Source organism: Mobula hypostoma, chromosome 1 (assembly GCF_963921235.1).
Source record: "Mobula hypostoma chromosome 1, sMobHyp1.1, whole genome shotgun sequence".
In the NCBI taxonomy this organism is placed as follows: domain Eukaryota; kingdom Metazoa; phylum Chordata; class Chondrichthyes; order Myliobatiformes; family Myliobatidae; genus Mobula; species Mobula hypostoma.
This window is the reverse complement of record NC_086097.1, coordinates 16,224,302-16,251,435: the sequence shown is the minus strand read 5'-3', so window position 1 is coordinate 16,251,435 and position 27,134 is coordinate 16,224,302. Positions and strand designations below refer to the sequence as shown.

The 27,134-nt window shown below is 41.5% G+C and overlaps 1 protein-coding gene across 4 annotated transcripts in view; it reads right to left on the bottom strand.

Moving 5' to 3' along the window:
* rps6kl1 (ribosomal protein S6 kinase-like 1) overlaps nt 1-27,134 on the bottom strand; it is a 77,566-nt gene that overhangs the window by 23,299 nt on the left and 27,133 nt on the right. For all 4 annotated transcript variants that reach the window (XM_063043897.1, XM_063043877.1, XM_063043887.1 and 1 more), the window contains 7 exons: nt 26,288-26,380; nt 24,149-24,196; nt 17,501-17,633; nt 14,488-15,996; nt 14,271-14,360; nt 7,610-7,692; nt 4,005-4,100 (listed from right to left, as the gene is read on the bottom strand). In XM_063043897.1, coding sequence (XP_062899967.1) covers nt 4,005-4,100; nt 7,610-7,692; nt 14,271-14,360; nt 14,488-15,996; nt 17,501-17,633; nt 24,149-24,196; nt 26,288-26,380 — 2,052 coding nt within the window. The remainder of the gene's footprint in view (nt 1-4,004; nt 4,101-7,609; nt 7,693-14,270; nt 14,361-14,487; nt 15,997-17,500; nt 17,634-24,148; nt 24,197-26,287; nt 26,381-27,134) is intronic.

Below are 27,134 nucleotides of genomic sequence, written 5' to 3'. Positions count from 1 at the left end.
GTAGAGAGGGCTTCGCACAGGTCGGGGAGAAAAGTTTAAAAGAGGAGCATCTCGTGGGGCTTGGCGTATTAGTAAATTGGGTATGACTGTGAGGCTAGTTTTCTGTTCTGGGTCTCAGATGTGGGATGTCCGGGAGACTTCCATCCTCCATGATGGCCACATCTGCGCCAGGTGCATCGAGCTGCAGCTCCTTAGAGACAGAGTTAGGGAACAGAGCCGCAACTTGATGATCTTTGGCTTGTTGGGGAGAGTGAGGAGGTGATAGACAGGAGCTAAAGGCAGCAGTCACCCCAGGGCCACAGGAGACAGATAAGTGGGTGACTGTCAGGTGAGGGAAGGGAGGGGTGTCAGGTAGTAGCGACCACCCCTGTGGCAGTCCCCCTTAACAAAGTACTCTATTTTTAGTGCTGTTGGAGGGGACGACCTACCTAGGGGAAGCAACAGTGGTACTGAGTCTGGCCCTGTGGCTCAGAAGGGTAGGGAATGGAAGAGGAGGGCAGCAGTAATAGGGGACTCTATAGTTAGGGGGACAGATAGGTGGCTCCCCGGACACAAAAAAGAAGAATGGTAGTTTGTCTCCCCAGTGCCAAGGTTCATGTTGCTCTGAGTGTGTCCACAATATCCTGAAATGGGAGGGTGAGCAGCCAGAAGTCATGGTACATATTGGTACCAACAGCATAGGTAGAAAACAGGTGGAGGTCCTGAAAGCAGAATACAGGGAGTCAGGAAGGAAGCTGAGAAGCAGGACCTCAAAGCTAATAATCTTGGGATTGCTGCCTATGCCATGCCACAGTGAGTATAGGAATAGAATAAGGTGGAGGATAAATGTGTGGCTGAAGGATTGGAACGGGGTAGAGATTCAGATTTTTGGATCATTGGGACCTCTTCTGGGGCAGGTGTGAGCTGCACAAAAAGGACGGGTTGCACTTGGGTCTGAGGGGAACCAATATCCTGGTGGGGAGGTTTGCTAATGCTATTGGGGAGGGTTTAAACAGGATTTGCAGGGGGATGGGAACCAAGGTGAAGAGGCAGAGGATGGGAAGGTTGGAGCACAAGTAGAGACAGCTTGTAGGGAATTTGTGAGGTAGGAAAGGCAAAGATGTACTCAGCCTGATGATTTGAAATGTGTCTATTTTAATGCAAGGAGTATCATAAACAAGGCAGATGAACTTAGAATATGGATTAATATGTGGAACTGTGACATTGTGGCCATTACAGAGACTTGGATGTCTCAGGAGCAGGAATGACTGCTGAGTGTGCCGGGCTTTAGATGTTTCAAAAAGAACAGAGAGGTAAGCAAGAGAGGTGGGGGTATGGAATTGCTAATTAGGGATAGTATCACGGCTGCAGAAAAGGAGGAAGTCATGGAGGGACTGTCTACTGAGTCAGTGTGGGTGGAAGTCAGAAACAGTAAAGGAGCAATAACTCCACCGGGTGTTTTTTTTAATATAGATCCCCCAATAGTAACAGGGATATTGAGGAGCAGATAGGGAGGCAGATTCTGGAACGGTGCAATAATAATAGGGTTGTTGTGATAGGAGATTTTAACTTTCCTAACGTTGGCATCTCCTTAGTGCAAGGGGTTTAGATGGGGTGGAGCTTGTTAGGTGTGTTCAGGAAGGTTTCCTGACATAGTGTGTAGATAAGCCAACTAGAGGAGAGGCTGTACTTGGTCTGGTATTGCGAAATGAACCTGGTCAGGTGTCAGATCTCTCGGTGGGAGAGCATTTTGGAGGTAGTGACCACAACTCTTATCTCCTTCACCATAGTGCTGGAGAGGGATAGGAGCAGACAATTCGGGAAAACATTTAGTTGGGGTAGGCGGAAATATGATGCTATTAGGCAGGAACTTGGGAGCAGATGTTCTCAGGGAAAGCCATAGCAGAAATGTAGCAAATGTTCAGGGAATATTTGCATGGAGTTCTGCATAGGTATGTTCCATTGAGGCAGGGAAAGGATGGTAGAGTTAAAGAACCATGGTGTACAAAGTATGTAAAAATCCTAGTTAAGAAGAAAAGCTTATGAAAGGTTCAAGAAACTAGGCACGATTAAAGCTCTAGAAAATTACAAGGTTGCTAGGAAGGAGCTTAAGAATAGAACTAGGAGAGCCAGAAGGGGCCATGAGAAGGCCTTAGTGAGCAGGATTAAGGAAAACCCCAAGGCATTCTACAAGTATGTGAAGAGCAAGAGGATGAGCCATGTGAGAATAGGACCAGTCGGGTGCGATAGTGGAAATGTGTGCATAGAGTCGGAGGAGGTAGCAGAGGTACTTAATGAATACTTTTCTTCAGTATTCACCAGGGAAAAAGACCTTGGCAATTATGGGGATGACTTACAGAATTCCAACAGATTTGTTCAGTCAAGATTTCCTCTTAAGAAAACTATGCTGACTTTGGGCTAATTTATTACGTGCCTCCAAGTACCTCGAATCTTTTTCCTGAATAATGTACTCCAACATCCTCCCAAACACTGAAGTCAGACTAACAGGCCTAAGAATTCCTTTTTTTTGCCCCCATCTCCCTTCTTAAAGAGTGGAGTGACATTTGTAATTTTCCAGTCCTCCGGAACCAAGCCAGAATCTAGTAGTGATTCTTGAAAGATCACTAACAATGCCTCCACAATCTCCTCAGTTACCTCTTTCAGAACACTGAGGTATAATCCATCTTGTCCGGGTGACTTATCTACCTTCAGACCTTTCAGCTTCCCAAGCACCTTCGCCTTAGTAATAGCAACTACACTCACTTCTGCCTCCTGACACTCTCTTGAATTCCTGGCATACTGCTGGTGTGTGCCTTCCACAATGAAGACTGATGCAAAATTCTTATTAAATACATCCACCATTTCTTTGTCCATTACTGCCTCCAGCGTCAATTTCAAGGGTCTTTATTTTATAATTTTGGGTAGCTTACCTTCATATGTCATCTGTTCTGTCCATAAGGTGTTTTAGTTACATTCTTTTGGTTTTTAAAAGCTTCCCCATCCTCTAATTTCCTGCTGGTTTTTGCTATGTTATACTCATTGGCTTTTATGCTGTCTTTGCCTTCCCTTGGTCAGCCATGGTTACATCATCCTCCCAATACATTGCCTCATCTTTGGGATCTATCTATCTCGCACCTTCCAAACTGCCCTCAATCTCCAGCCATTGCTATTCTGCTGTCATCCCTACTAGTGTCCCCTTCCAATCAACTTTGGCTAGCTCCTCTCTCATGCCTCTGTAATTTCCTATTATCTTGCTGACTGAAATTTAGCTCTATCATCTGCCTATCCTTGCTCAGTCTCAGTGCATTGACTTGTATACCAACTGCCATATGGTCAGCCTCATCGCTCTGGCTCCCATCGCCCTGTCAAGTTATTTTAAACTCTCCCCAACAGCTATAGCAAATATGCCCGCAAGGATTTTGGTCACCCTTGAGTTCAAATATAACCAGCCCTTTTTGTACAAGTCATATCTTCTTCAAATCTCAGTGATCCAGAAATCTGCCAGTTCCTCACCCAAATCTGCTACACTTATCCTCACTGGTGCCTGGCATAGGCAGAAATCTAGAAATTACCACCCGAGGTCCTGCTTTTCAGCTTTCTACCTTAATCCCTATTTTCACTGCAATATTGACGTGTGCTACATTGCCACCAGCTGCCTTTAGGTCAACAAATGCTCAGAGTCCTTTTAGGGAGTACGCAAAATATCATCTCATACTATGTAAGGACATAGTTTTCTTCCCTGACTTGGTGCCAAAACAAATCAAAGTTGTTGCTTGTGTGAACCACGATATGGACAAATTGTTTGCTACATCTGCTTGATGTCACTTAATACTTCAGTAGTCGTGGAGGACAGACATAAGTGGATATCTCGTTTTTCATAAACTACACTGTCATTCTAGGTTAAGCTACAATGAGTGACACTTAAAACGTCGTTACCCTTGATCACCTTGCCTGGTGTACATATTGGGTTTTCCAGAGATGAAGTCTGGAAGCACGTGGCATGAACTGTTACTCTGTATTCTCACCTGCTGCAGAAGTGACACAGCTGCGGGACTGAGATGCTCTGGGAGTCGAAGCTGGGTATGAGAATGGATTCTGGATGGATAGCACTGGGACAGGGTCTGGCATATGGAAAGATAGAACACAAATATTTAACAGTGGAGAACACACAAGTCAAGTGCATGATAACTTGATTTTATTAACTTATTCCAGACTAATTTTTTGATGAATAAACTCTTCTCAGGCTTCCAGATAGGTATCAATTATAACTGATGCTTCGATGACAAATTCTGCCACCTTCATGAGCAATGAACATTGCTTTCTTATTCAATTAGATGGTTAGAACCTACTCGCATAAAGACTTTTTAAAGACCTTTAGCAAAATTCCATGTCAGTGAATGGATAGGAATTGTGTTCAGGGTAGAAAACAAATGGGTGTTTGATTAGTGAATCCTTTCCAGGATTGTGGGAAGATGTGGCTGTTTAATGGTTACTTTGTTGGGTATCTCAAGGCTCATCATCAACCTTCAAAGGTTTCAAGGTTCAAAGATCCAATTTAATGTCAGAAATGTTTACAATCTACATCCTGAAATGCGTTTCCTTCACAAACATCCATGAAAAGCAGAAGTGCCCCAAAGAATGAACGACGGTTAAACATGAAAACTCCAAAGTCCTTCCCCCCCCCAGCTCACCACACCCCCGCGCGTAAGCAGTAGCAAACAACTATCCCCCTCCTCCCCCAGCAAGAAAAAGCGCACCCGCTACCGAGCATAAGCGTGAGCTAGGCGATAGCAAGGACACAGATTTGCAATTACCCCGAAGACTATCGCATTTCATCTGGAATTCGACAAACCACAGGTTTTCTCTCTCTCTCTCTAATAAGGGAGAGGGAGATGTCCCCCATTTTCACAGTGAGCAGGAGACATAACAACAACCTGCTGCCTTACCATGTTTAAAAAGTCTGTTTTGTTGCATTTTACGAGCTCTGTGCCTGAAGATCGCAAAGATCTTGGATCTTCGGGCCCACGGCCTACAACCTTACAACCATTTCTAACTGTGATCAAATGATCATAAACATTGGCTATTGGTCAAGTGCACATAAGTAGATCAAAAAATGCTGATTAAATACTACAAGGGGTGATTGATAAGTTCATGGCCAAAGGTAGAAAGAGTCAATTTTAGAAAACCTAGCACACTTACTTTTCAACATAGTCCCCTCTTACATTTATACACTTAGTCCAGCAGTCGTGGAGCATACGGATTTTGGACCTCTAGAAAGTGTCCACAGCAGGGGTGATTGATAAGTTTGTGGCCTAAGGTAGAAGGAGTTGAATTATACAGCTCTCGTTACATGCACATGCAGGTCAACTCTTTGAGTGAAAATGCAGAAAGTTTGAAGTTAATAACTCATCTCCTTCTGCTTTAGGCCACGAACTTATCAATCGCCGCTGATGAGTTATTAACTTCAAACTTTCTGCATGATCAAAGAGTTGACCTGCATGTGCATGTAACGAGAGTTGTATAACTCATCTCCTTCTACCTTAGGCCACGAACTTATCAATCACCCCTGCTGTGGACACTTTCTAGAGGTCCAAGATCCGTATGCTCCACGACCGCTGGACTAAGTGTGTAAATGTAGGAGGGGACTATGTTGAAAAATAAATGACTCCTTCTACCTTAGGCCACGAACTTATCAATCACCCCTTGTACTTGCAAGATACAAAGCCCAGCACATTAGGGATGAATAGGATCACACTCTCTATAAGTGGCATTTGAATATGCAGAAGATGGAAGAGACCAAGGAGTATCAGTAAACAGATCTTGGATATCTTCGACATAAAAGATTTAAGGAAATGGTTAGTGTGACACTATTACAGCTCAAGGTGTTTCTGGAATGGGGGTTCAATTCCAGCAGCATCGATAGGGAGCTTGTAACGTTCTTCACTTGTAATTATGTGTGTTTCCTCTGGGTGTTCCAGTTTCCTTCCATAGTCCAAGACGTACTGCTTAGTAGGTTAATTGATAATTGTAAATTGCTCTGATTAGGCTATTGTTAAATAAGTGGGTTGCTGGGCAGTGCAGCTCGTTGTGCTGGAAGATCTCTAAATAAAATACATTTTCAAAAGTAAATAAAATATAATCAGGAATAGTAGATATTGTGATCGAACAGGAAAATTGAATTTAATTAGTAAATAAGAAATTAAGGACTGATGTCAGGATGCTCTTTGGATAGAATGGACAAATTGAATGAACTCGATACTGAAGGAATGAAAATACTGGAATAATCTGTTACAACAGTAGTCTGGAGGGTTTGGCACTAGGGTGGAAGTAGCAGAGGAATGACAACAGAAGCATCTATCAAGTGGGGGGTGGGTGTTCAGAAATGGTACTCACCACCCCTATGGTCATTACGTATATCAAAAGTACTGTGTGTATGTATGGATTATGATTTTTATACACACGCACACACACAGTGTAACTGTTTGGTGACTAACCAAAATTCAAACACCTGCATACATCCCCAAGTGAAGGAGTGAAAGAAATACCTGAATGTTTGTGATCAAATACCCTGTAATATCCACAAATATACTGAAGAAAAACTATTTTAAATCTGAAATGGAAATAGAAAAATATTGAAAATACCAACCCCTCCCCCCCAGCATTCAAAGAATGAATTAACATTTTAGGTAAAAGTTGTCCTCAAATGGAAATGCTGTAGGCCCCAAGACACCAGAGAAAACAGAAAATTATAAATGAGAGATAGAGTTAAAATTCATGAAGCATTTGGTTTAATCTTTGTTCCACTTCAGAATTAAATATCTCACCAGCTAAACAGAAATTGTACCAAATGCCTCAACCTCATGTAATAATTTATCCTCATCAATACATCTATCCACGTAAATGGATGTAGTCCAGTTGTTGGCGTCCTTTAGGCAGTGGCGTGGTATAGCTCATCGCTTCACAACCTCACAAAAGCAGACACCAGGTTTCAGTCCTGTCCTCGTGCTCTCAGTGTGGAATTTGCACACTGACCACATGTGCTTCCCCTGGGTGCTCCAGTTTCCTCCCACATCTGAATGATCTACAGGTTTGCAGGGTAATTTGCAACGATAAATTGCCCATTGGGTGCAGGTGAGTGGTTTAATAGGGATTGGGATTACAAAAGAAAAGGAATTAATATCAAATGTAAATTGGTGGTTGATGTTCTTTCCTGACTTGGTGGGCTGAAGAGCTGATTTCTATGCTGAATCTTTCTCTGACTCACCTTGGAGTCAGAAGATTATGGATTTAAGGCCCACTCTAGAAATGTAAACAAAAATCTAACCTGACCGTGGGTTGAGGAGGAGTTGAATTGACAGAGCTGCTGTCTCTTAAAGATATTGTCTGCTCTTTCAGATTCCATGGCACTGAAGACTATGTGCTTCGGTTAATATCTGCTGCTCAACGAACATCACAAAAGCAGATTACACTGTGCATAAATCAACTGCTCCATTTCCTCCAGAAAATGGCATTTCAAAAGTGAAGTTCTTTGAGATGCTTGAAGAGAGATATTTGCTGACATTAAAGTAATTTTCTTTCAAATTAATAAAGCAGATGTTTACAAAAGTTAAAACATCAATGAAAACCTTACCATCCCAGTTAGAAGCTCGAATAACAATGCGCCAAGGCTCCACCAGTCACAGGCTTCTGTTACTTCTCCAACCCCACCGACTTCTGTCAAAATCAAATTGTTTAGAAATTAGAATCATAGAGCAAAAGAAAGCTATATTACAATTTTAGTTTTTGGAGAATTCTTCTTTCAGCTTATCTTCACTGGACAGAATACTTGGCTGGGAAGAATATAGTCCGCTATCTAATTAGGATGTTGACTATCAAATCTTGCACTTTCCCACTGCTACGTCCTTAAGAGTCTGACATTTTATCTTCAACTCTCTGTTTTGAGGTCTGTTATAATTTTGGATCACTGAGATTTAAGACGTCCAAAATTAACCAACTAGTTTGAATCTGTGTTGAACAAAAACAAAAGATGCTGGAAATACGTTTGTACTTGGCAGGATTAGCAAAATAGATATAGTACTTTTCATGTCTGTATTGCCTTGTCTTGCTCCGAGATCAAGTATGTTTTATTCTTCTACCAATTGTACCATTCACTCAGTAACTGAATGATGAAGGAACAGCCTCACAACTGACCTCTACACTACCTCCCGTATCAAACAGCCCCATTTCTTAAGAGTCCAAAACGGAACAAAGTATTCAAGATGCAGTCTCCTTAGAGACTAGCAAACAAAACATCCTTCAATTTGCTTCATTGTAATTTGCTGATCAAATTCAACAGTCTGATCTTTGTTGACTTCGTTTTTTTTAAAATGTTGACTTTTATTTTACAGATCTAAGGATTTGCTTATCTCAAATTGAACCTGTGAGAGTGGTGGAGTTTGCCTTTTGCCGGGCACTCCAAATGTTTAGTTTCCCAAGACTTCAACCATTTCCCCCACCATGCTTCAGTTTGATTGATTCACCTTTGTCTCCACTGACATTATCGTACAGCAAATTCACTTCTGTTTGCTGTGCTCTTAATACTTAATAGTCGATTTAGCTCTGTACTTCGGAGAACCTCATTGAATTCCCATATTCTTTACCATTTCCAAATCCGGACATTAATCCTTTGAGTATTCTTCACTTTCTGCCAATTAACCAACCTCATTCGTTTAAACTCCCAACTGACTTCCTGTCTATGTCTTCAGCAAATCAGAAAATTCATTGGTTCAAGCAGCTTGTTGCCCATAATCCAGGCTGGCTCAGTGAACACAAATGCTCTGCTGGAATTTCTATCCTTGCTGCCCATAATCCAGGCTGGCTCAGTGAATACAAGTGCTCTGCTGGAATTTCTATCCTTGATATATACTGCTGAAATAAAAAAGATCTGTAATGCCCTGGTTTTTACTGCTATGCTATAGGTATTTCACTTTAGCAGTTCTGTAAGAGCAGTCTGAGTTAAAGATACAGGGTTGTGATGTTCATACTTAGGAATGTAGTGTCATTCAATTGGGATGGTGGGATTGGGAGAGGTTCTAGAGAACACCCAGCGGAGAGGTTTTTGTGACGGACACTAGTGTGGGTTGAGGTCATTTTGGCGGAATATGAGAGAAGACAGGAGGGAAGATGGCTGAGGATAATGTCCCTGTTACACAGGTGCTTTGTGTAGATGAATGGCTTCAAGGAGCAAGGACCAATACTCTAGTGGGGGAGCCCATTTATTCGAGATGGATTTCGAGTGACATTCTTAAGGCAGTGTGTGCTTTCACACAGACCGAGGGTCCAGTGTGTGAGTTAAAGACAACTTCAAGATTGTATGCACATTTGGACTAGGTTAACTGTAATGGGCCTTTTTTCCCCCTACTGTTTGATAAAGCTGACACTTCTGAATATACCTACTTTATAATTGTATGCAGTGTATGATCTGTTATTTCTTGCCGATGGCCAATTGCATAGTGGCAATGTTTACACAGTATTCACACAGACTGGGGTTTGGGTGGGTGAAACATACCAACTTCCTGGTTTTGGTGGGACCCAAGTCATACTGACCCAAGATGTACAGAGTCTGAGAAAGGTGGTTTTCTCACTGTTGAGTCCAGTGGCTGTTAGCGAGGGGCTATTGAGCCATGTTTCTAGAAATGCCCAGTAAAAAGGGGCTTCAGATCTTATTTTCACTTGTCCACTTGGAGAATTTGTTTATTTTGGAGCCAACTCCTTGATCCAAAATGCAATAATTATCGGATGCTTTTAGCTGCATATCTATTTCTAACGTTACCACACTCTCCTTACAGGGAAGAGGGGCCTACCTAGAGTCTGAAAATGAAGGTAGCAAGCTGATAATCAGTACTTTCAAATGGATTTAAGAGATGTCATGGCACTACTTGAAAAGCTTTAGAGAAACCTTCTGGCATCTGAATTAAATCTTCAAGATTAAAATCATATTTAGTTTACTTTGGTGGATCTTAGTGAGTGTAATGTTTGTCAGACACGCCACTTCAAAAGTAATTAAGCCCAGGAATCCCAGAGTAAGATGGTGCACAAGTTGATGATTTGTTTTCCCCCTCCAAATCAATTTCAGAAGATATGGTAGAGCCATTCTTGTCTCATTTCATATCATGCCATGGAATTTTCCAGGTTCATCTGAATACAGCCATGGTTTAACACTTTATCCAAAACAAATGCAGCACTTACTGCATATAGCACTGAACAGCAGCCTGGATTTTAGACTAATGATCTAAGTTCAAAGTCCTGATCAAAGAATCGGTGATGAAATTGAAACTGTAATATCTGACATTTTATTACCTCAAGTTTCTTGCTTACTTTTGCATGTGTATGAATGTACATCAGTGGATTCACCTGTATACTGACAATTTTAATGTTTAGTTACAGTTTCATATATAGCGCCATGGGAAAGGATCAGGCAGTGGAATTTAGTACCAAGTGAATGAACCACCAAGTATGATTCTGTACAGATGTTTACCTACATTAGATCTGAAGGTCAATTTCGCGTAACCTGTAGTTCCTCTTGAAATATTACAGTAATATTAAAACAATACCCCTGAAGTATTTTATCAATGGAAATTGCCCAGAGAAGTGTGATTTAGTCAAACATCACGATTCATTCTCTTAGCTTCCAATAAATGGACACCAGTCAGAATCTATAGCAAAAATTTCTCTCTCCACATTTGTTGCAAGTAAATTAGGAATCTCAATGCAAATTCTCCAGTTTTCCTGCCTACTTGTCTTCATGTCAGGCAGTTTGGTAAAAAAAAAGAGTAAAGATAGCGTGCAGTCAGATTGTCAGGAAGGGCAGGCAAGTGATGGGACTTAGTTGCAGCCAACAGGCTGAGTATCAAATCATTAGGGATATAGACTCAGAAAGGACAGCAAATACAGTACTCAAGGTGTTGTATCTAAATGCACATAGTATAAGAAATAAGGTGGATGATCTTGTTACAGCATTACAGATTGCCAGGTATGATGTTGTGACCATCACTGAATCGTGGCTGAAGGATGTTTGGAGTTGGTAGCTGAATGTCCAAGGTTACACGTTATATCAGAGGGATAGGAAGGTAGGCAGAGGGGGTGGTGTGGCACTACTGGTAAAGAATGGCATCAAATCAGTAAAAAGATGTGACAAAGGATTGGAAGATGTTGAATCCTTGTGGGTTGAGTTAAGAAACTGCAAGGATAAAAGGATATTGATGGCAGTTACATACAGGCCTCCCAACAGTGGCTGGGAGGTGTACCACAGGTTACAACGGGAAATAGTCAGAAGGGCAATATTATGGTAGTCACAGGAGATTTTAACATGCAGGTCAATTGGGAAATCAGGTTGGTAATGGATCTCAAGAGAGTGAGTTTGTTAAATACCTTAGAGATAGCTCTTTAGAGCAGTTTGTCATTGAGCCTACTAGGGGATCAGCTATACTGGATTGGGTGTTATGTAATGAATCAGAGGCAATTAGGAAGCTGAAGGTAAAAAATATCCTTGGGAACCAGTGATCACAATATGATTGTGTTCAACTTGAAATCTGATAGGGAGAAAGTAAAGTCTGATTTAGTAAAATTTCAGTGGAGTAAGGGATTTTGCAATGGTATGAGACAGGAGATGGTCAAAGTAAATTGGAAGCAGCTGCTGGCAGGGATGTCAGCAGAGTAGCAATGGCATGTGTTTCTGGGAAAAATGAGAAAGGTGCAGGAAATGTGTAGTCCAAAAGTGAAGAAATACTCAGATGGTAAAATAGCACAACCATGGCTGACAAGGGAAGTCAAAGCTATTGTAAAAGCAAAAGAAAGGGCATACAACAAAGCAAAAAATTAGTGGGAAGATACAGGATTGGGAAGTTTTTAAAAACCTACAGAGAGCGACTAAAAAAACCATTAGAAGGGAAAAGAGGAAGTATGAAAGCAAGCTAGCAAATAATATCAAAGTGGATAGTAACAGTTTTTTTCCAGTATGTTAAAAATAAAAGAGAAATGAGAGTGGATATAGAACCGCTAGAAAATGAGGCAGGAGAAATAATATCGGTTGACAAGGGGATGGCTGTTGAACTAAATGAGTATTTTGCATCACTCTTCACTGTGGAAGACACTAGCAGTATGCTGATGTTGTAGTGTGTGAAGGAAGAGAGAAGGTGCTCAAAAAGCGAAAGACCTAAAGGTACACACGTCACCTGGACCAGAGGAACTGCACACTAGGGTTCTGAAAGAGATAACATTATAGAGATTGGGGTGGCATTAGAAATTATCTCAAAAAATCATTGGACTCTGGCATTGTGCCAGAGGACTGGAACATTGCAAATGTCACTCTACTCTTTAAGAGAGGAGGAGGGCAGCAGAAAGGAAATTATAGACCAGTTAGCTGACCTCAGTGGTTGGGGAGATGTTGGAGTCAATTGTTAAGGATGAGGTGATGGAGTACTTGGTGACACAGGAAAAGATAGGACAAAGTCAGCATGGTTTCCTTCAGCGAAAATCCTGCCTGGAACCTGCTGGAATTCTTTGAGGAGATTGCAAGTAGGATAGATAAAGGAGATGCAGTGCATGTTGTATATCTGGACTTTCAGAAGGCCTTTGACAAGATGCCACATGAGGCTGCTTACCAAGTTAAGAGCCCATGGTATTACAGGAAAGTTACTAACAGGGTTAGAGCATTGGCTGATTGGTTGGAGGCAATGAGTCAGAATAAAAGGATCCTTTTTTGGTTGGCTGCAAATGACTAGAGGTGTTCTGCATGGGTTGGTGTTGGAACCATTTCTCTTTATGCTGTATATAAATGATTTAGATGATGGAAGAGATGGCTTTGTTGCCAAGTTTGCAGATGATATGAAGACTGGTGGAGGGGCTGAGGAAACAGGTAGGATACAGAAGAACTTAGACAGATTAGGAGAATGGGCAAGAAAGTGGCAAATGAAATACAATGTTGGAAAATGCATGGTCATGCACTTTAGTAGTAGAAATAAATGTGTGGACTATTTTCTAAACGGGAAGAAAATCCAGGAATCTGAGATTCAGAGGGACTTCGGAGTCCTTGTACAGAACACCCTAAAGGTTAACTTGTAGGTTGAGCCAGTAGTGAGGACGGCAAATACCACGAGAGCATCCATTTCAAGAGGTCTAGAACACAAGAGCAAGGATGTGATGCTGATGCTTTACAGGGCACTGGTGAGGCCTTGAGTATTGTGAACATCTTTGGGCCCCTTGTCTTAGAAAAGATGTGCTGGCATTGGAGAGGGTCCAGAGGAGGTACACAAGGATGATTCCAGGAATGAAAGGGTTATCATACGAGAAACGTTTGATGGCTCTGGGTCTGCACTCGCTGGAATTAAGAAGGATGGGGGCGGATCTCATTGAAACCTTTTGAAAGCTGAAAGGTCTAGGCAGAGTAGATGTGGAAAGGACGTTTCCCATGGTGGGAGAGTCTAGGACAAGAGGACACAGCCTCAGGATAGAGGGGTGCCCTTTCAAAACAGAGATACGGAGAAATTTCTTTAGCCAAAGGGTGGTGAATTTGTGGAATCTGTTGCCACATGCAGCTGTGAAGGCCAGGTTATTGGGTGTATTTAAGGCAGAGTTTGACAGGTTCTTGATTGGACATGGCATCAAATGTTACTGGGAGAAGGCCAAGAACTGGGGGTGAGGAGGAGACAGAAAAAAAGGATTAGTCATGATTGAATGGCGGAGCAGACTCGATTGGCCAGATGGCGGAATTCTGCTGCTATATCTTATGGTTTGTCGTGAAAACACTGGCAAGTCTTTTAACCAAGTCACTCACTAAGTGGTATGGATTCACTATGGTATCTGTCACTAGCAATCACATAATAAACAGGAGCAAAGGTGAAAAAGGATCTGGTGCTTTCCTGGCGAGTAGGACGAATAAACTCTTCTCGGGCTTCAAACCAGGCACAGGTATCGATTATAACTGACATTTCGATGACAAACTCTGCCATCTTCACCTTTGAATAAGGTGGCCGAGTTTGTCATCGAAACATCGGTTATAATTCATAGCAGGCTTGAAGCCCAAGAAGAGTTTAAGAGTGAAGGTGCACGAATTTAATTTTCACAGTGCTCATATCTGCCAAACTTGGTCCGATGAAAATTCAAGAACCTTTGATGTCAGTGCCCCATGATAAATGTATTGCAATTATTAGTGAATTAATTAACAACTATTAAGATGGCAGAACATCCTAATGCTTCACCACGAAAGCTTATACACCACCCAGGTTCAGTCTTGTACTGTCAAACCCCATTACCTGGTGCACAGTACATGTCCTCTATGGCTCTTGTGTTACATTGAACTTCAACTTCACTCCACTGGCCAAAATAGGTGAGGCAAATGTGGCCTGTAAAATAAAACAGAATTAGAAGTTCTAGTCTATGAATTTGAACAGCACTTCATTGCTGTATAACAGAAGCAACAACCAGGAAATACCATTTTAAAATCCTCTATGCATTTTTCTCTGAACTCACCTGCATTATCCACAAGTATATTTCTAGGGTTTAGATCCTGACAGACAATTCCTTGTTGATGTAGACTCTCTAAGGCAAGAACTATCTCGGCCACCCAGATTCTGATCTGATCCTCTGACAGGCCTGAGAAAACCTGGCTTGAGATGGACTGTTCGGCATTTGGATGGATTGGTGGAGGGGCTAAGAAATGGCCTTCTGTTTTGGAGGGAGCTGAGGAATCTGATGTCCTATTCAAGGATCTTGCACTGTCAACTCTGCAAAATGTGCTTTTGCCTGCAACTATTCTGGAACTGTGATCCTCATGATCACAGCAGGTTTCAGAGACCAGAAACTGGTCTGGAAGTTTAAGTTGATAATCTAGATTTGCAGAACTCTTATCTTTGTCGTTCAACATTTCTTCAGGTGTTTTGTCTTTCAATGATAATAATTTTAATGGTGATTCAATTACACTTAGTGATGACAGATGCCCATTACTTTGTTGTACAGAGCTGAGTACACTGACTGAAGTCTTCTGCTCTGACTGTCCTTTCTCCAAGACAGTGACAGTTGTATTCCTTGCAGGCAAGACAGCTGACGACCCTATAATGACCAGGTTGGAGCTATCCATAACACTACTAACTTTACTATCGATTGTATCCAGAGGATTGATTGTTATTTGGTAGGAACCCCTCCTTCCTTGCCTTGTGCCAGCCTTCAAATTCAAATTGGTGGCTCTAACAGGACTTCTAATTGGGCTAGATCCATGTTGGGATTTCTCATTAACCAATGAGAACTTTCCTTTCAACAAATCTGGAGTGGCTTGGTTTTGGTAAGTTCTTGATGACTTTGGGCTTGGTGACTTATTGGAGTCTTTGGTCTTTGAAAAATGATCAGGGGAGTGTAAGACTTCACCCTGTGAGTGAAGCTGAATCTTTCCATGCCGCAGGTCTTTTTGCATCAAACTGTCCACACTGCTGCTCATAATGTGATTCATAATTTTACAACTTTGAGTTAAGTCTCTGCCCTCTTCTGAAAGGAATGCAAGGTCAAAGGTTACACCAGCACTGTATTCCACATTTGCAGCCTGCAAACTTATCCTCTCAGGACTTTGCTTCAAGCCAATCAGTGGTGGGCTAGTTTTTGAAGCTTTGTTATTTCCCTGCCAAGTCCTTGTCCTGTTTGCACACTCATTCTGTGCATTTTGTTGATTTGCACCATTCATGTGACAAGGTGGCTTGTCACTTACACCCAGATCTGTCCTTGTCTGTGTGTTTCCGAATCTATCAGTGTTGTAACTGTGCTCCCTGGTGAACTCTTTGCACACTTTATTCTTGTCTTCTCTTTGCCGGCACCCCTTGCTGACTGGTGCAAGCGTGGAAGCATCGTTACATGTTAGTGCAAGAGAGGGTGCAGTGTAGCTGTTCTTTAGTTTAATGGTCTTGTGATGCGGACTAGAGCATTCCGGGAATTCCATCCCTTTTCCCGTGACGGCTGGCCGGTAATGATGCAGCTGAGACCAGAGTTTCCCACCTGGAGGCAGGGGAGGGAAACAATGAGACCACATGCTACATTAGACATAGGCGAACTTGCAGCTACACCACAATGCAAATACAACAATAAAGAACGCAAAAGGATGAAAATTAAAGGTGAAAATGTAATGAGGAAGTGCTGCACTGACCATCATTAAGCCAAGTAGATGTCACTGCTCAGGTTTTCTGGTTCTATTCTCAAGATGTGTGGTTCCATGCTGAGCAGGCTCTGTGGCTGAGGACTCAGGTCTGGGGACTCTGGAGTTAATGTCGTGTTTATTTGTTTACTTTATAAAATTGTTTGCATGATTTTTTTTGCATACTGGGTGTTTGATAGGAGTCTGCTATGTTGTTTTTTTATGTGTTCTATTGTGTTTCTGTTTTATTGAGATACAGCGTAGAATGAGCCCTTCGAGCTGTGCCACACAGCAACCCACTGATGTAACCCTAGCTTAATCACGCAACAGTTCACAATGACTAACTAACCTACCAAATGGTACACCTTTGGGCTGTGGGACGAAACGGGAGCTCTCAGAGGAAACCCATGCAGTCACGGGGTGAACGTACAAAATCCTTATAGGCAGTGTCGGGCATTGAACCCTGGGACGCCTGCACTGTAAAGCATTCTGCCAAGCACTACTCTACAGTGCCACCCCAGCTGCCTGAAAGAAGACAAATCTCAAGGATGTGCACGGTTTACATACTTTGATAATTAAATGTACTTTGAAGAGTGTTTCCCCAGTAACATTTCATTCCACATATAACATTGCTAAAAACAGATTCAGATTTCTGTTTTCTAGATCATGTTGTATCCAAATTGGCTGTTGCATTTTCTACATTAAAAAAAAAATCTTAGGTCTGTGCTTTGTTTGGGCCATTTGAAGCTTATGAAAGGAATTACATAAAGGAGCAATTCATTCTCAAGGAGTGTAAATTAGATCATTCTTATCAAAGGTATGGAAAATTATGACTTTATTAAAATAAACACTGATTAGCCTATGGGAACTGCCTTTTAGTTCTGAAATAGTTGCATGTTGTCTTATGCATACTTTGGCTCAAAATCTAAATTCAGATTCCTCAAAAATAAACTATAGTAAATGGATATGATGACATTTTATTTGTTGTCTATACACGAAGGTGGATTGGGGAGTTGAATGCAAAGCCAAGTACAGCTGTGTTATTACATCCATATAACACAGTTTCAGGAATCATTCCCCTTTTATCCAAGTCCAAGGTTTTATTCTCAGAAGCATTTCTGTAGCCAATGCTCATGAACATGAGAAAACAGCATCAGATAATTACTCCTTTCCACATTAGCTGCACCCAAGAACTAAGTAAATGCCAAAATGGGGGCCAAAGAACCACCCTCTGTGTTAGCAACTTCTAAACTCTTCCCAATCTTTTTGTATTTTCCACTCAAAATATTTTAGGTTCACTTAATGTAAGTCCATAAACTTCATTTCACCATGGTTCCCTTGCTACAAAGCTCTTCAGGAGTACCTTACCAGGTACGTGTTCCAGATGAAGAAAGACTGCATCATCACTGACGTAATACTGCAGGAGTCGAACCATGAATGGAACGCCCTGTGGTATTATTGTCTGCCGCTCACGATTTATCAGGCTACATTTAGGCAGGCTCTACAAAGAGGAGAAAAATGATGTAAGTCTTCAGCACAGACACGACCCATTGGTAAATTGTTAAACAAGCAGTCAGAGATGGACAAGACCTCATCAGTATTCTCTCCCTATAAGAACATAATAACATAAGAAATAGGAGCAGGAGTAGGCCATCTGACCTGTTGACCCTGCTCCGCCACTCAATAAGATCATGGCTGATCTGGCCATGGACTCATCTCCACCTATTTGCCTTTTCCCCATAACCCTTAATTCCCCTACTATGCAAAACTCTATCCAACCTTGTCTTACACATACTTACTCAGAGCTTTCACTGCTTCCCATTGATTACTTAAGCATGTTAAGCGTTGACCAGTACACTAAACAGCAATGAATAATTTGCAATTCATAAATAAGACAAATAAGTTAAAGTAAGTTTATTGTCCAAGTACATATTTCATTGTATACGATCTTGCAGGCATACTCAAATCCATAGAATAATAACCGTATTATTCGTAATATATGGTTAATACACATATGATTATGAAGACACGTAGTCCTCTTTTATTGTCATTTAGTAATGCATGCATTAAGAAATGATACATTTTTTCCTCTGGTGTGATATCACAAAACAGAGGACAAATCAAGACTGAAAAAACTGACAAAACCACATAATTATAACATATAGTTACAAACAGTGTAACAGTACCATAACTTGAAGAAGTCCGTGAGCACAGTAAAGTTCAAAGTTTCTCGACGGGAGAAGGAAGAAAAACTCTCCCTGCCATGCCGACGACAATCCAACTCTGAGTCATCCGAAAACTTCGAGTTCTGATCAGCTCTCTGACACCGAGTACTGAGCACCATCTCTGTCCGAACGATTCGACCTCCTTCTCGGTCGCCAAAAGCAGGCAAGGCCGGAGATTTTGAGGCCTACCCTCCGAAAGATTCCCGACCACACAGTAACGACAGCAGCGGACAGGCATTTCAGAAATTTCTCCAGATGTTCCTCTGTGCTTTCACGTCCATTCTCCATCAAATCAGAATCGTCCACGGCCTCTATTTAACAGGTATGATATAATTTTTCACCGGAGAGCTGTGCACGCGCAGGCGCGCTGCCATCTTCTCCAGATATTCATATTATACAGTTAATAATAACTGTAAAAGAATCAATGAAAGACCTCACCAGCTTGGGTGTTTAACCAGTGTGCAAAAAGACAACACACTGTGCAAATACAAAAGAGAAAAAAAAAATTACAATAAATAAACAAACAATAGATATTGAGAACATGACATGGAGTCCTTGAAAGTGAGCCCATAGGTTGTGGAAACATTTTATTGGTGGGGCAAATGAAGCTGAGTGAAGTTATTTCCTTTGGTTCAAGAGCCTGGTGGTGTGAGTCCTGATGCTCCTGTATCATCTTCTTGATGACAGCAGAGAGAAAACATGACCGGGGTGGTGGGGAGGCTCCATGATGATGGATGCTACTTTCCTTTGGTAACACTCCTTGTAGATGTGTTCAACAGTGGGGAGGGCTTGATGGACTGGGCCATATCCACTATGGGGATGTTCCATTCAAGAGATTGGTGTGTCCATACCAGGCTGTGATGCAGCCAGTCAATGTACTCTCACCCACACATCTACAGACGTTTGTCTGTAGGAAAGCAGAGGCACTGCCATGCTTTCTTTGTAATTGTATTTACATGCTAGGCCCAGGACAGGTCCTCTGAAACACCGAGGAGTTTAAAGCTGCTGATCCTCTCCACCTCTGATGAGGGCTGGCTCGTGAAGCTCTAGTTTTCTTCTCCTGGTCAATAATCAGGTCCTTGGTCTTGCTAACATTGAGTAAAAGGTGGTTGTTGTGGTACAACTCTGCCAGATTTTCAAGCTCCATCCTATATGCTGATTCATCACCACCTTTGATTCCACCTATGACATTGGTATCTTCAGCAAACTTGAATATGGCACTGGAGCTGTGCATAGGAATAAGTGTAAAGTGAGTAGAGCAGGGAGCTAAGCACAGAGCTTTGTAGTGCACCTGTGCTGATGGAGTTTGTGAAGGAGATATTGTTGCCAATCCAAACTGACTGGGGTCTGCAAGTGAGAGAATCAAGAGTCCAATTGCACAGGGAGGTATTGAGGTCAAAGTCTTGAAACTTATTGATTAGTATCGAGGGGATGATGGTATTGAGTCTCGAGTTGTGGTCGATCAAGGGCACCCTGATGTTTACATCTTTGCTGTCCAGATGTCCCAGGGTTGAGCAAAAATGCCAATGAGATGGCCTGTTGTGCTGGTAGGCAAATTGGAGCAGATCCAAGTCACTTCTCAGACAGGAGTTGATATGTTTCAAAACACTTCATCACTGTGGATGTAAAGGTTACTGGATGATAGTAATGAGGCAGGTCACCACATTTTTCCTAGGCACCAGTTTAAATGAAGCCTGCTTGAAGCAGGTGGGTATCTCAGGCCCCGAAGTGAGAGGTTAAAGATCTCAGTTAACATTCCAGCCAGTTGATCAGCACAGGGATGAGGTGAATACTGAAATGAGATGAGCAACGTCCATTAAATGGTTTAAATGATAATGTCTAACAGGTAGTTCAGGGGGTTCATCTAATTATCTACTCATTCTCTACTAGAACAATTCAATCATAGCACTCAAGGTATTGGGCTCAATGCTATTAAATTCCATTCCCACTGCTGGATTGGAATCGAAGCTGATACTTTCAGACCTGATATCCAATTTCTTCTATCGATCTATCAAGCAATGCATTACTATCAATCTTAGTTGATTAACTGCTTGGTAACTATTTATCAACTAAATATTTAATTCTTGTGTAATAAACCAAGTATTTCCACTGTAACCAGTTTTGGAAATTTTGCAAGGTGAGGAACTTTGACCACAGAGATTACCACTACCTGGCTACCCAAATTACCTGCAATGTGAGGGTCTGAATTTCCTCAGACTATCCTGTCCCAAGAAAAAATCCCACAAGCCTGTGTGGAAGGTCATATTCTGGGAGATTTCACCACAAGATACCTGCCTCCAACAACCTTGCAGAATCAAACATGCTTTTAGCAAGATCTGTGCAGAGAAAGTTTTCTACTGGTTAGTCATGACCACGCCAAGATTATTCTACAATTTCTAGACCTTCCTACACTAATCTGGAAGATTTAGCAACTCTGATAGCACCTGTCACCCTATCTGTACTGAGTGGAATCTGCGTCAGGTTTCAAACTTTCACAATCATACATCTATTGAACAAAATACAATATCCTTGAAATATCGCTTATCACTGAAAACACTACTAATGTCCTCATCCAACTACCACTTACTTTCATAGTGACAGTATAAATAATACATTTGATTCTAGAAGAGTTAAATAGGTGAAGCTATTTCTAAAGTAGTAATTAATATCAGATGAAGCTTTGTGCGCATGTCCTCACATGAACCATAGGACTAAGTCAGCTTAGGTTCTTGGATTTTACACTGGGCATTTTATTTTGGGAAATAAGTATTTAAGGATTACCACAATGAAAACTAATGTCATCAGCAGTCCTGCCTTTGCCAAGCCCCAGTGCTCCCCTACTGCCAAAGCAATAAGAAAACGTGACTGAAATGGAATTTACTGGCTTGTCTTTCTCAGTCGTCATTCTAATTCAAAATTATAACTGTGGTTCATGCCTTCTAAAAAAGCTCTAATTCAGATACAAGATGGGATACAAATGAAACTGTAGATACTAGAATTAAACAGAAAAAGCTGGAAGAAAGTGTGAGAAATCATATCTCACAGATTTGATTAGAGTTTTTTTGTGCTGGGCACGTGGCCAAGTGGTTAAGGCATTCGTCTAATGATCTGAAGGTCGCTAGTTTGAGCCTCAGCTGCGGCAGCGTGTTTGTGTCCTTGAGCAAGGCACTTAACCACACATTGCTCTAGTGTCTGTGCAAGGAGTGGCGCCCCACACAAACTTCCAACTTGCCCCTTGTAAGGCATGAAAATGCCCGACGCAGGCCTTGCATGGTCTAAGTCGACATTCCCTCCCTCCCCACCTTTTTTGAAGGGGCGACCAAGAGGATTGATGAGGGCAGGGCATTAGATGTCATCGATGTGAACTTTATCAAGGCCTTTTGACAAGATCCTGCATGGTAGTTTGGACTGGAAGGTTAGATCAGATGGGATCCACGGCGAACTAGCCAAATGGTGGAAGGATGGTGGTAGTGGACAGTCAATTTTCAGATTGAGGACCTGTGACAAATGATTGTGCAGGAATCAGTGCTGAATCCACTGCTGTTTGTTGTATGTACTGAAGAATGATAATGTAGTTAGTAAGTCTGTGTTGACATTACAATTGATGATGGCACAGTGAACAATTAAGGTTGTTTATGATTACAACAGGATTTAGATCAACTGGATATGTGGACGAAGAAATGGCAAAATGGAATTTAGAAACATAGAAAACCTACAATACAGCACAATACAGGCCCTTAAGCCCACGATGCTGTACTGAACATGTACTTATTTTAGAAATTACCTAGTGTCACCCATAGCCCTCTACTTTTCTAAGCTCCATGTATCTATCCAAGAATTTAATACAGACAAGTGCAAAGTATTACATTTTGGCAAGTTAAATCAGGACAGGGCTTGCACAGTAAATGGCAGAGCCCTGAGGAATGTTATAAAATAGAGAGAGCTTGGGGTATGAGTACTTGATTTCCTGAAAGTAGTAACCACAGATTGACAGGGTGGTGAAGGCGGGATTTGATTCACTTGCTGATAAGCAATGAGTACAAGGGTTGGAATGACATGTTACAACTGTATAAAATGTTGGTGAGAACTGGAAAGGGTACAGGAAAGAATTGCAACAATGATGCTGTGACTGAAGGGCTTGAGTTACAAGACCAGAGAGACTGGGGCTTCCTACCACGGAGTAAGAGGCTGAGGGGTGATCTTTATAGATGAGGGGCATGGATGAGGTGAAGTGGTCACAATCTTTGTCCTAGGGTACAGGAAACTAAAAATAGCCTTAATGTGAGAGGGGAAAGATTTAAAGGGGACCTCAGAGACAACTGTTTCACACAAAAAGCGGTGGAGAAATGGAATCAGCTGCCAGAGGAAGTACATTTACAACATTTAAAAGATATTTAGACAGGCAGATGGCTTGGAAAGGTTTAGAGGGATAATGGCCAAACACAGGCAAATAGGACTAGCTCAGGTAGGCAATTTGATTAGCATGGATGGGTTGGGCATTTCTGTGCTCTATGGTTCCTGACTCCGACAATATTAGTCTCCTTACCTAAAATCGGATATACCTATCATGGACAGAAAACAAAAAAAAAATCATTAAACTGATTCCGATGATGATAGGCCTGCCATAAAGAGACATTAAGTAGAGTAGTTGAGCTTATAAGAATAAGAAGAGATCTCATTGAAACTTAAACATATTTTACAATGCTCAACATGTAGCAAGCATATTTGTTTCCTTAACTTAATGGGACAGTCTTGTGCTATTTAGGACTGATGTGAAGAGTAATCTTTTTATAGAGATGGCAGACCTTTGGAATTCTCTATGCACTTGGGATAAGAAGTTGGGTTGTGGAGGCTCAGTCATTCAGTTCATTCAAAACAGAGATCGGAAGATTTATGGTTATTTAGGGAATCAAGCAATATGGGAATATTGCAGGAAAATAGCAGAGGTAGAGGATCAGGTTGGCTCAAGGGTAAGATGGTCTATTCCTGCTCCTGCTTCCTAAATAAATGAAATAATTTAAAAAGTCAAAGCAGTTTCTGTATTACTCGTGCAGGCACTTGCTGTTGTATTAATTTTAAAGCTGTCTTTTGATTTCATTTTTACAGTCTGTGGCACAGTGTTATCTATACCTTGGGTTGCAAGATAGTGAGCACAGAACTTCAATGCACTATATTACAGACTGTCCTCAGATTATGAATGCTTGAATCATGTACCATAAAAATTAAACTAACTTAACAAGTCTGATGTACATACACATGTTCGCTCCTATGGACAGCAGAACAAATTTTCTCTCTCTACTCCCAACCCTCATTTTCAGAAATTATTTATCAGTCTTAAGTGATTTTTATCCCATTCATTATAATACTACAGAGGTCCGGTTAACACAAAGTGATTTCTGTGTGATTTTCAACTTAAGGACAAAATTGACTTGTAATATCTATAACACCTGCACTTTGTAGCTTTTACATTTTACTTTGCATTCTGTAATTGCTTTGCGTTGTCCTGTCTCAATGCACTGTATAATGTTTTTTTTTCATATGAACAATACGCAAGACAAGTTTTTCCACTGTATCTCAGTACATGTGACAATAATAAACCAATACCAATTCATAAAATGGAGGAAAAAGAGGCAGCTATGGGACCTGCTACAGAGGAAATTCCAAAGTTTGGGGTTTGGCAGCTGAAACCACAGTCACAGCAGGTTTTTATTAAAGCCAAAACTGTCAGGGACGCAGCAAATCTGTTCTGAGTGACTGTGGTTTCGGGCCAGTTTGAAATTCAGATACTTACTTTAACTATGAAAGGCTCCTTTGTGGATGGATTCTGCACTAACAGCACCTTGACAAAAGTGGAAAAGAATAACTATATTACTTAATTCTGACAGTAAATGAATATACTCGTGCAAGCTGATTCAGGCAAAAGAGCCTTCTAACTATAGTAAACTCTGTTAACCCAGCATTCTTGGGTGTGCTGAAGCCACAGCCACAGCAGGTATTCTGTGCACCAATGGACGTTCCATAGTTACTCCAAATTACTTAATTCTTTAAGATGTTATATGATAGAACAATAAAGTTTACAGCAGATTCCATAACCTTGGGATCTGGGCCCTGGGCCCCAGTGATTGGATGGATCACAGCAACCAGGGGCCTGTTAAGTAGTGTGGCAAACATCTCCTGGTGAACCAAATGCCAAACCACAGGGAAATCCAAATGTATGGTGGATTACCAGAGTTTTACTATTACAAGCTGGGCACGTGGTCAAGTGGTTAAGGCATTGGACTAGCGACCTGAAGGTCGTGAGTTCGAGCCCCAGCCGAGGGAACGTGTTGTGTCCTTGAACAAGGCACTTAATCACACATTGCTCTGCGACGACACTGGTGCCAAGCTGTATGGGTCCTAATGCCCTTCCCTTGGACAATATTGGTGTCGTGGAGAGGGGAGGCTTGCAGCATGGGCAACTGCCGGTCTGCCATACAACCTTGCCCAGGCCTGCGCCCTGGAGAGTGAAGACTTTCCAGGCGCAGATCCATGGTCTCGCAAGACTAACGGATACCTTTACTTTACTATTACAAGCAATGGTTAGATGCACATGACCTAGGGGAATATATGAACAGAAGTGGGCCATTTATATCCCTTATTCTACCGTTTAATATGATCCAATTTTCAATTTCTAAGCCGAGTACTTTGGAAAGCAAAAAGAGCTCTTTCCTCTCCCACATCTACTCCATGAAGGGTTTTGAGAAGTGTCCACTAAATGACGGAGCAAAAATGAAGATACAGTGGAATTTTGAAATAAGGATATTCTGGGAATAGACTCTGACAGTGATACAGCTGGGAAAGCTGCTGGCTTGCAGCTCCTGAGAGCTCAGTCTCATTCAGCCTTTGGTGCTATCTTGGTGACTTTGCACGTTATTTGTAACTGCATCATTTCCTCCAGGTGCTCCAGTCTCCTTCCACCTCCAAAAGACACATGGGTCAGTAGGTGAAGTGACCACAGTAAACACTTGTAGGTGAGTGGTAAATCTTTGGGGGGGGGGAGGTGATAAGAATAGATAAAAGAAGATTGATGCAAATGGGTGCTTGATGGTGGGCAGAAGAGCATTTTTCTGTGCTACATGACTGCACCACTCAGCTAAAAATGCTCTGGGAAAGCAGAACTTGTGGGTAGATCACAAATTCTGTTATGGTAATAAATGGAAACAGACTACAGCAATCTATAAGGGAAAGTCAGAGGAAACATTTCTTTAAATTTGCACAGAAACTTAATAAATGGTTTTATAGTTAAAGGGAAAGAACGAACAGCTTTTACTGACTGAAAAGTTTCAAGTCTAAATAGTAACAAAAATCTAGCATACATTCCACTTGCAACATAACCATCCAACTCAAATCAAATTAGCATGGAAAATGTCTAAGGAGTTTTTGAAAATTAGCAATAGCTGTGTGAAAGTCAATAAACAACTCAACGGATTTCACTTGAGAGACAATGAAATTGCACTAAAACTTTCAGTTTAATTACAAGAGTCTTACGAATCAATTGCATGTTAACCCAACAGTAGCATTGACATTGTGGTCACTGGGCATGGTTGGTTGTGAACATAGGCATCGGTTAGTCTCATGAGACCATGGATTTGCACCTTGGAAGGTTTCCAGGGCGCAGGCCTGGGCAAGGTTGTATGGAAGACCAGCAGTTGCCCATGCTGTAAGTCTCCCCTCTCCACGCCACTGATATTGTCCAAGGAAAGGGCATTAGGACCCATACAGCTTGGCACTGGTGTCGTTGCAGAGCAATGTGTGGTTAAGTGCCTTGCTCAAGGACACACATGCTGCCTCAGCCAAGGCTCGAACTAGCACCCTTCAGATCACTAGACGAATGCCTTAACCATTTGGCCACGCGCCAACACGGTTGTGGACAAAGGGTGGGAATAATTACCTTGTCAATGATTGCAATGACCTTTGACATTTTCAAATCCTCTACTGGGGAACTGAGAATTCTATTTGGCCGAAACCTCAGGCTGCTGAAACCCTGCAAACAAAACGAAGAAAGGCAAGCAAGTTGACAATGAAGACTGATATTATCTCAGAATACAACATGCCCAAAAAGAAACAACTCAACTAGACTAAACAGACTTTGAAATGACAGTACAAAAGAGAGTCTGTATCCTCTCCATTCAGGGCAAGTGGCTGATAATGGGGCAAAGTGGAAAAAAATATTTTATTCACCAATTCTGACCATTATTTCACTGATAAAGAGGGCAGATTACTGTACATTACTACTGCTGTAACCAATGATCCAGCCTTGAAATGGCACTGTGTCATGACAGACAAATCCAAATGACCTATGCCTGACACCAGAAATCAGAATGAACATTAACATGATAGTAACATTTTTCTAATTTCATCTAATTAACATAATCTGAGGATAGACAATTTATCTTGAGAGAAAAAGAGGCATCATGAACAATTGTTCAGTGAACTTTGTACTTTTATTTAGGGAAGGACAAGAAACAAAGTACCACATTTTAATCTACGCGCAGTTGGTGTATTGACATAGTTGCTCAAAGAGGTGACTGGATGACATGATGTTTCTCAATTCTTATTTAATTCAAAACTAGATATACACATTGGTAAAATAATATGTTTAAATTGTATTGTTGACCCATCTATGCTAGATGTCTGCATTTCATTCTTTTGGAATATGCAACTAAAGCTTTGTTCATTGAACATAAACAGTAAACAGTATGCTTTCCAGGGTTAGTCTTGCCTATGCCTTGTAAACA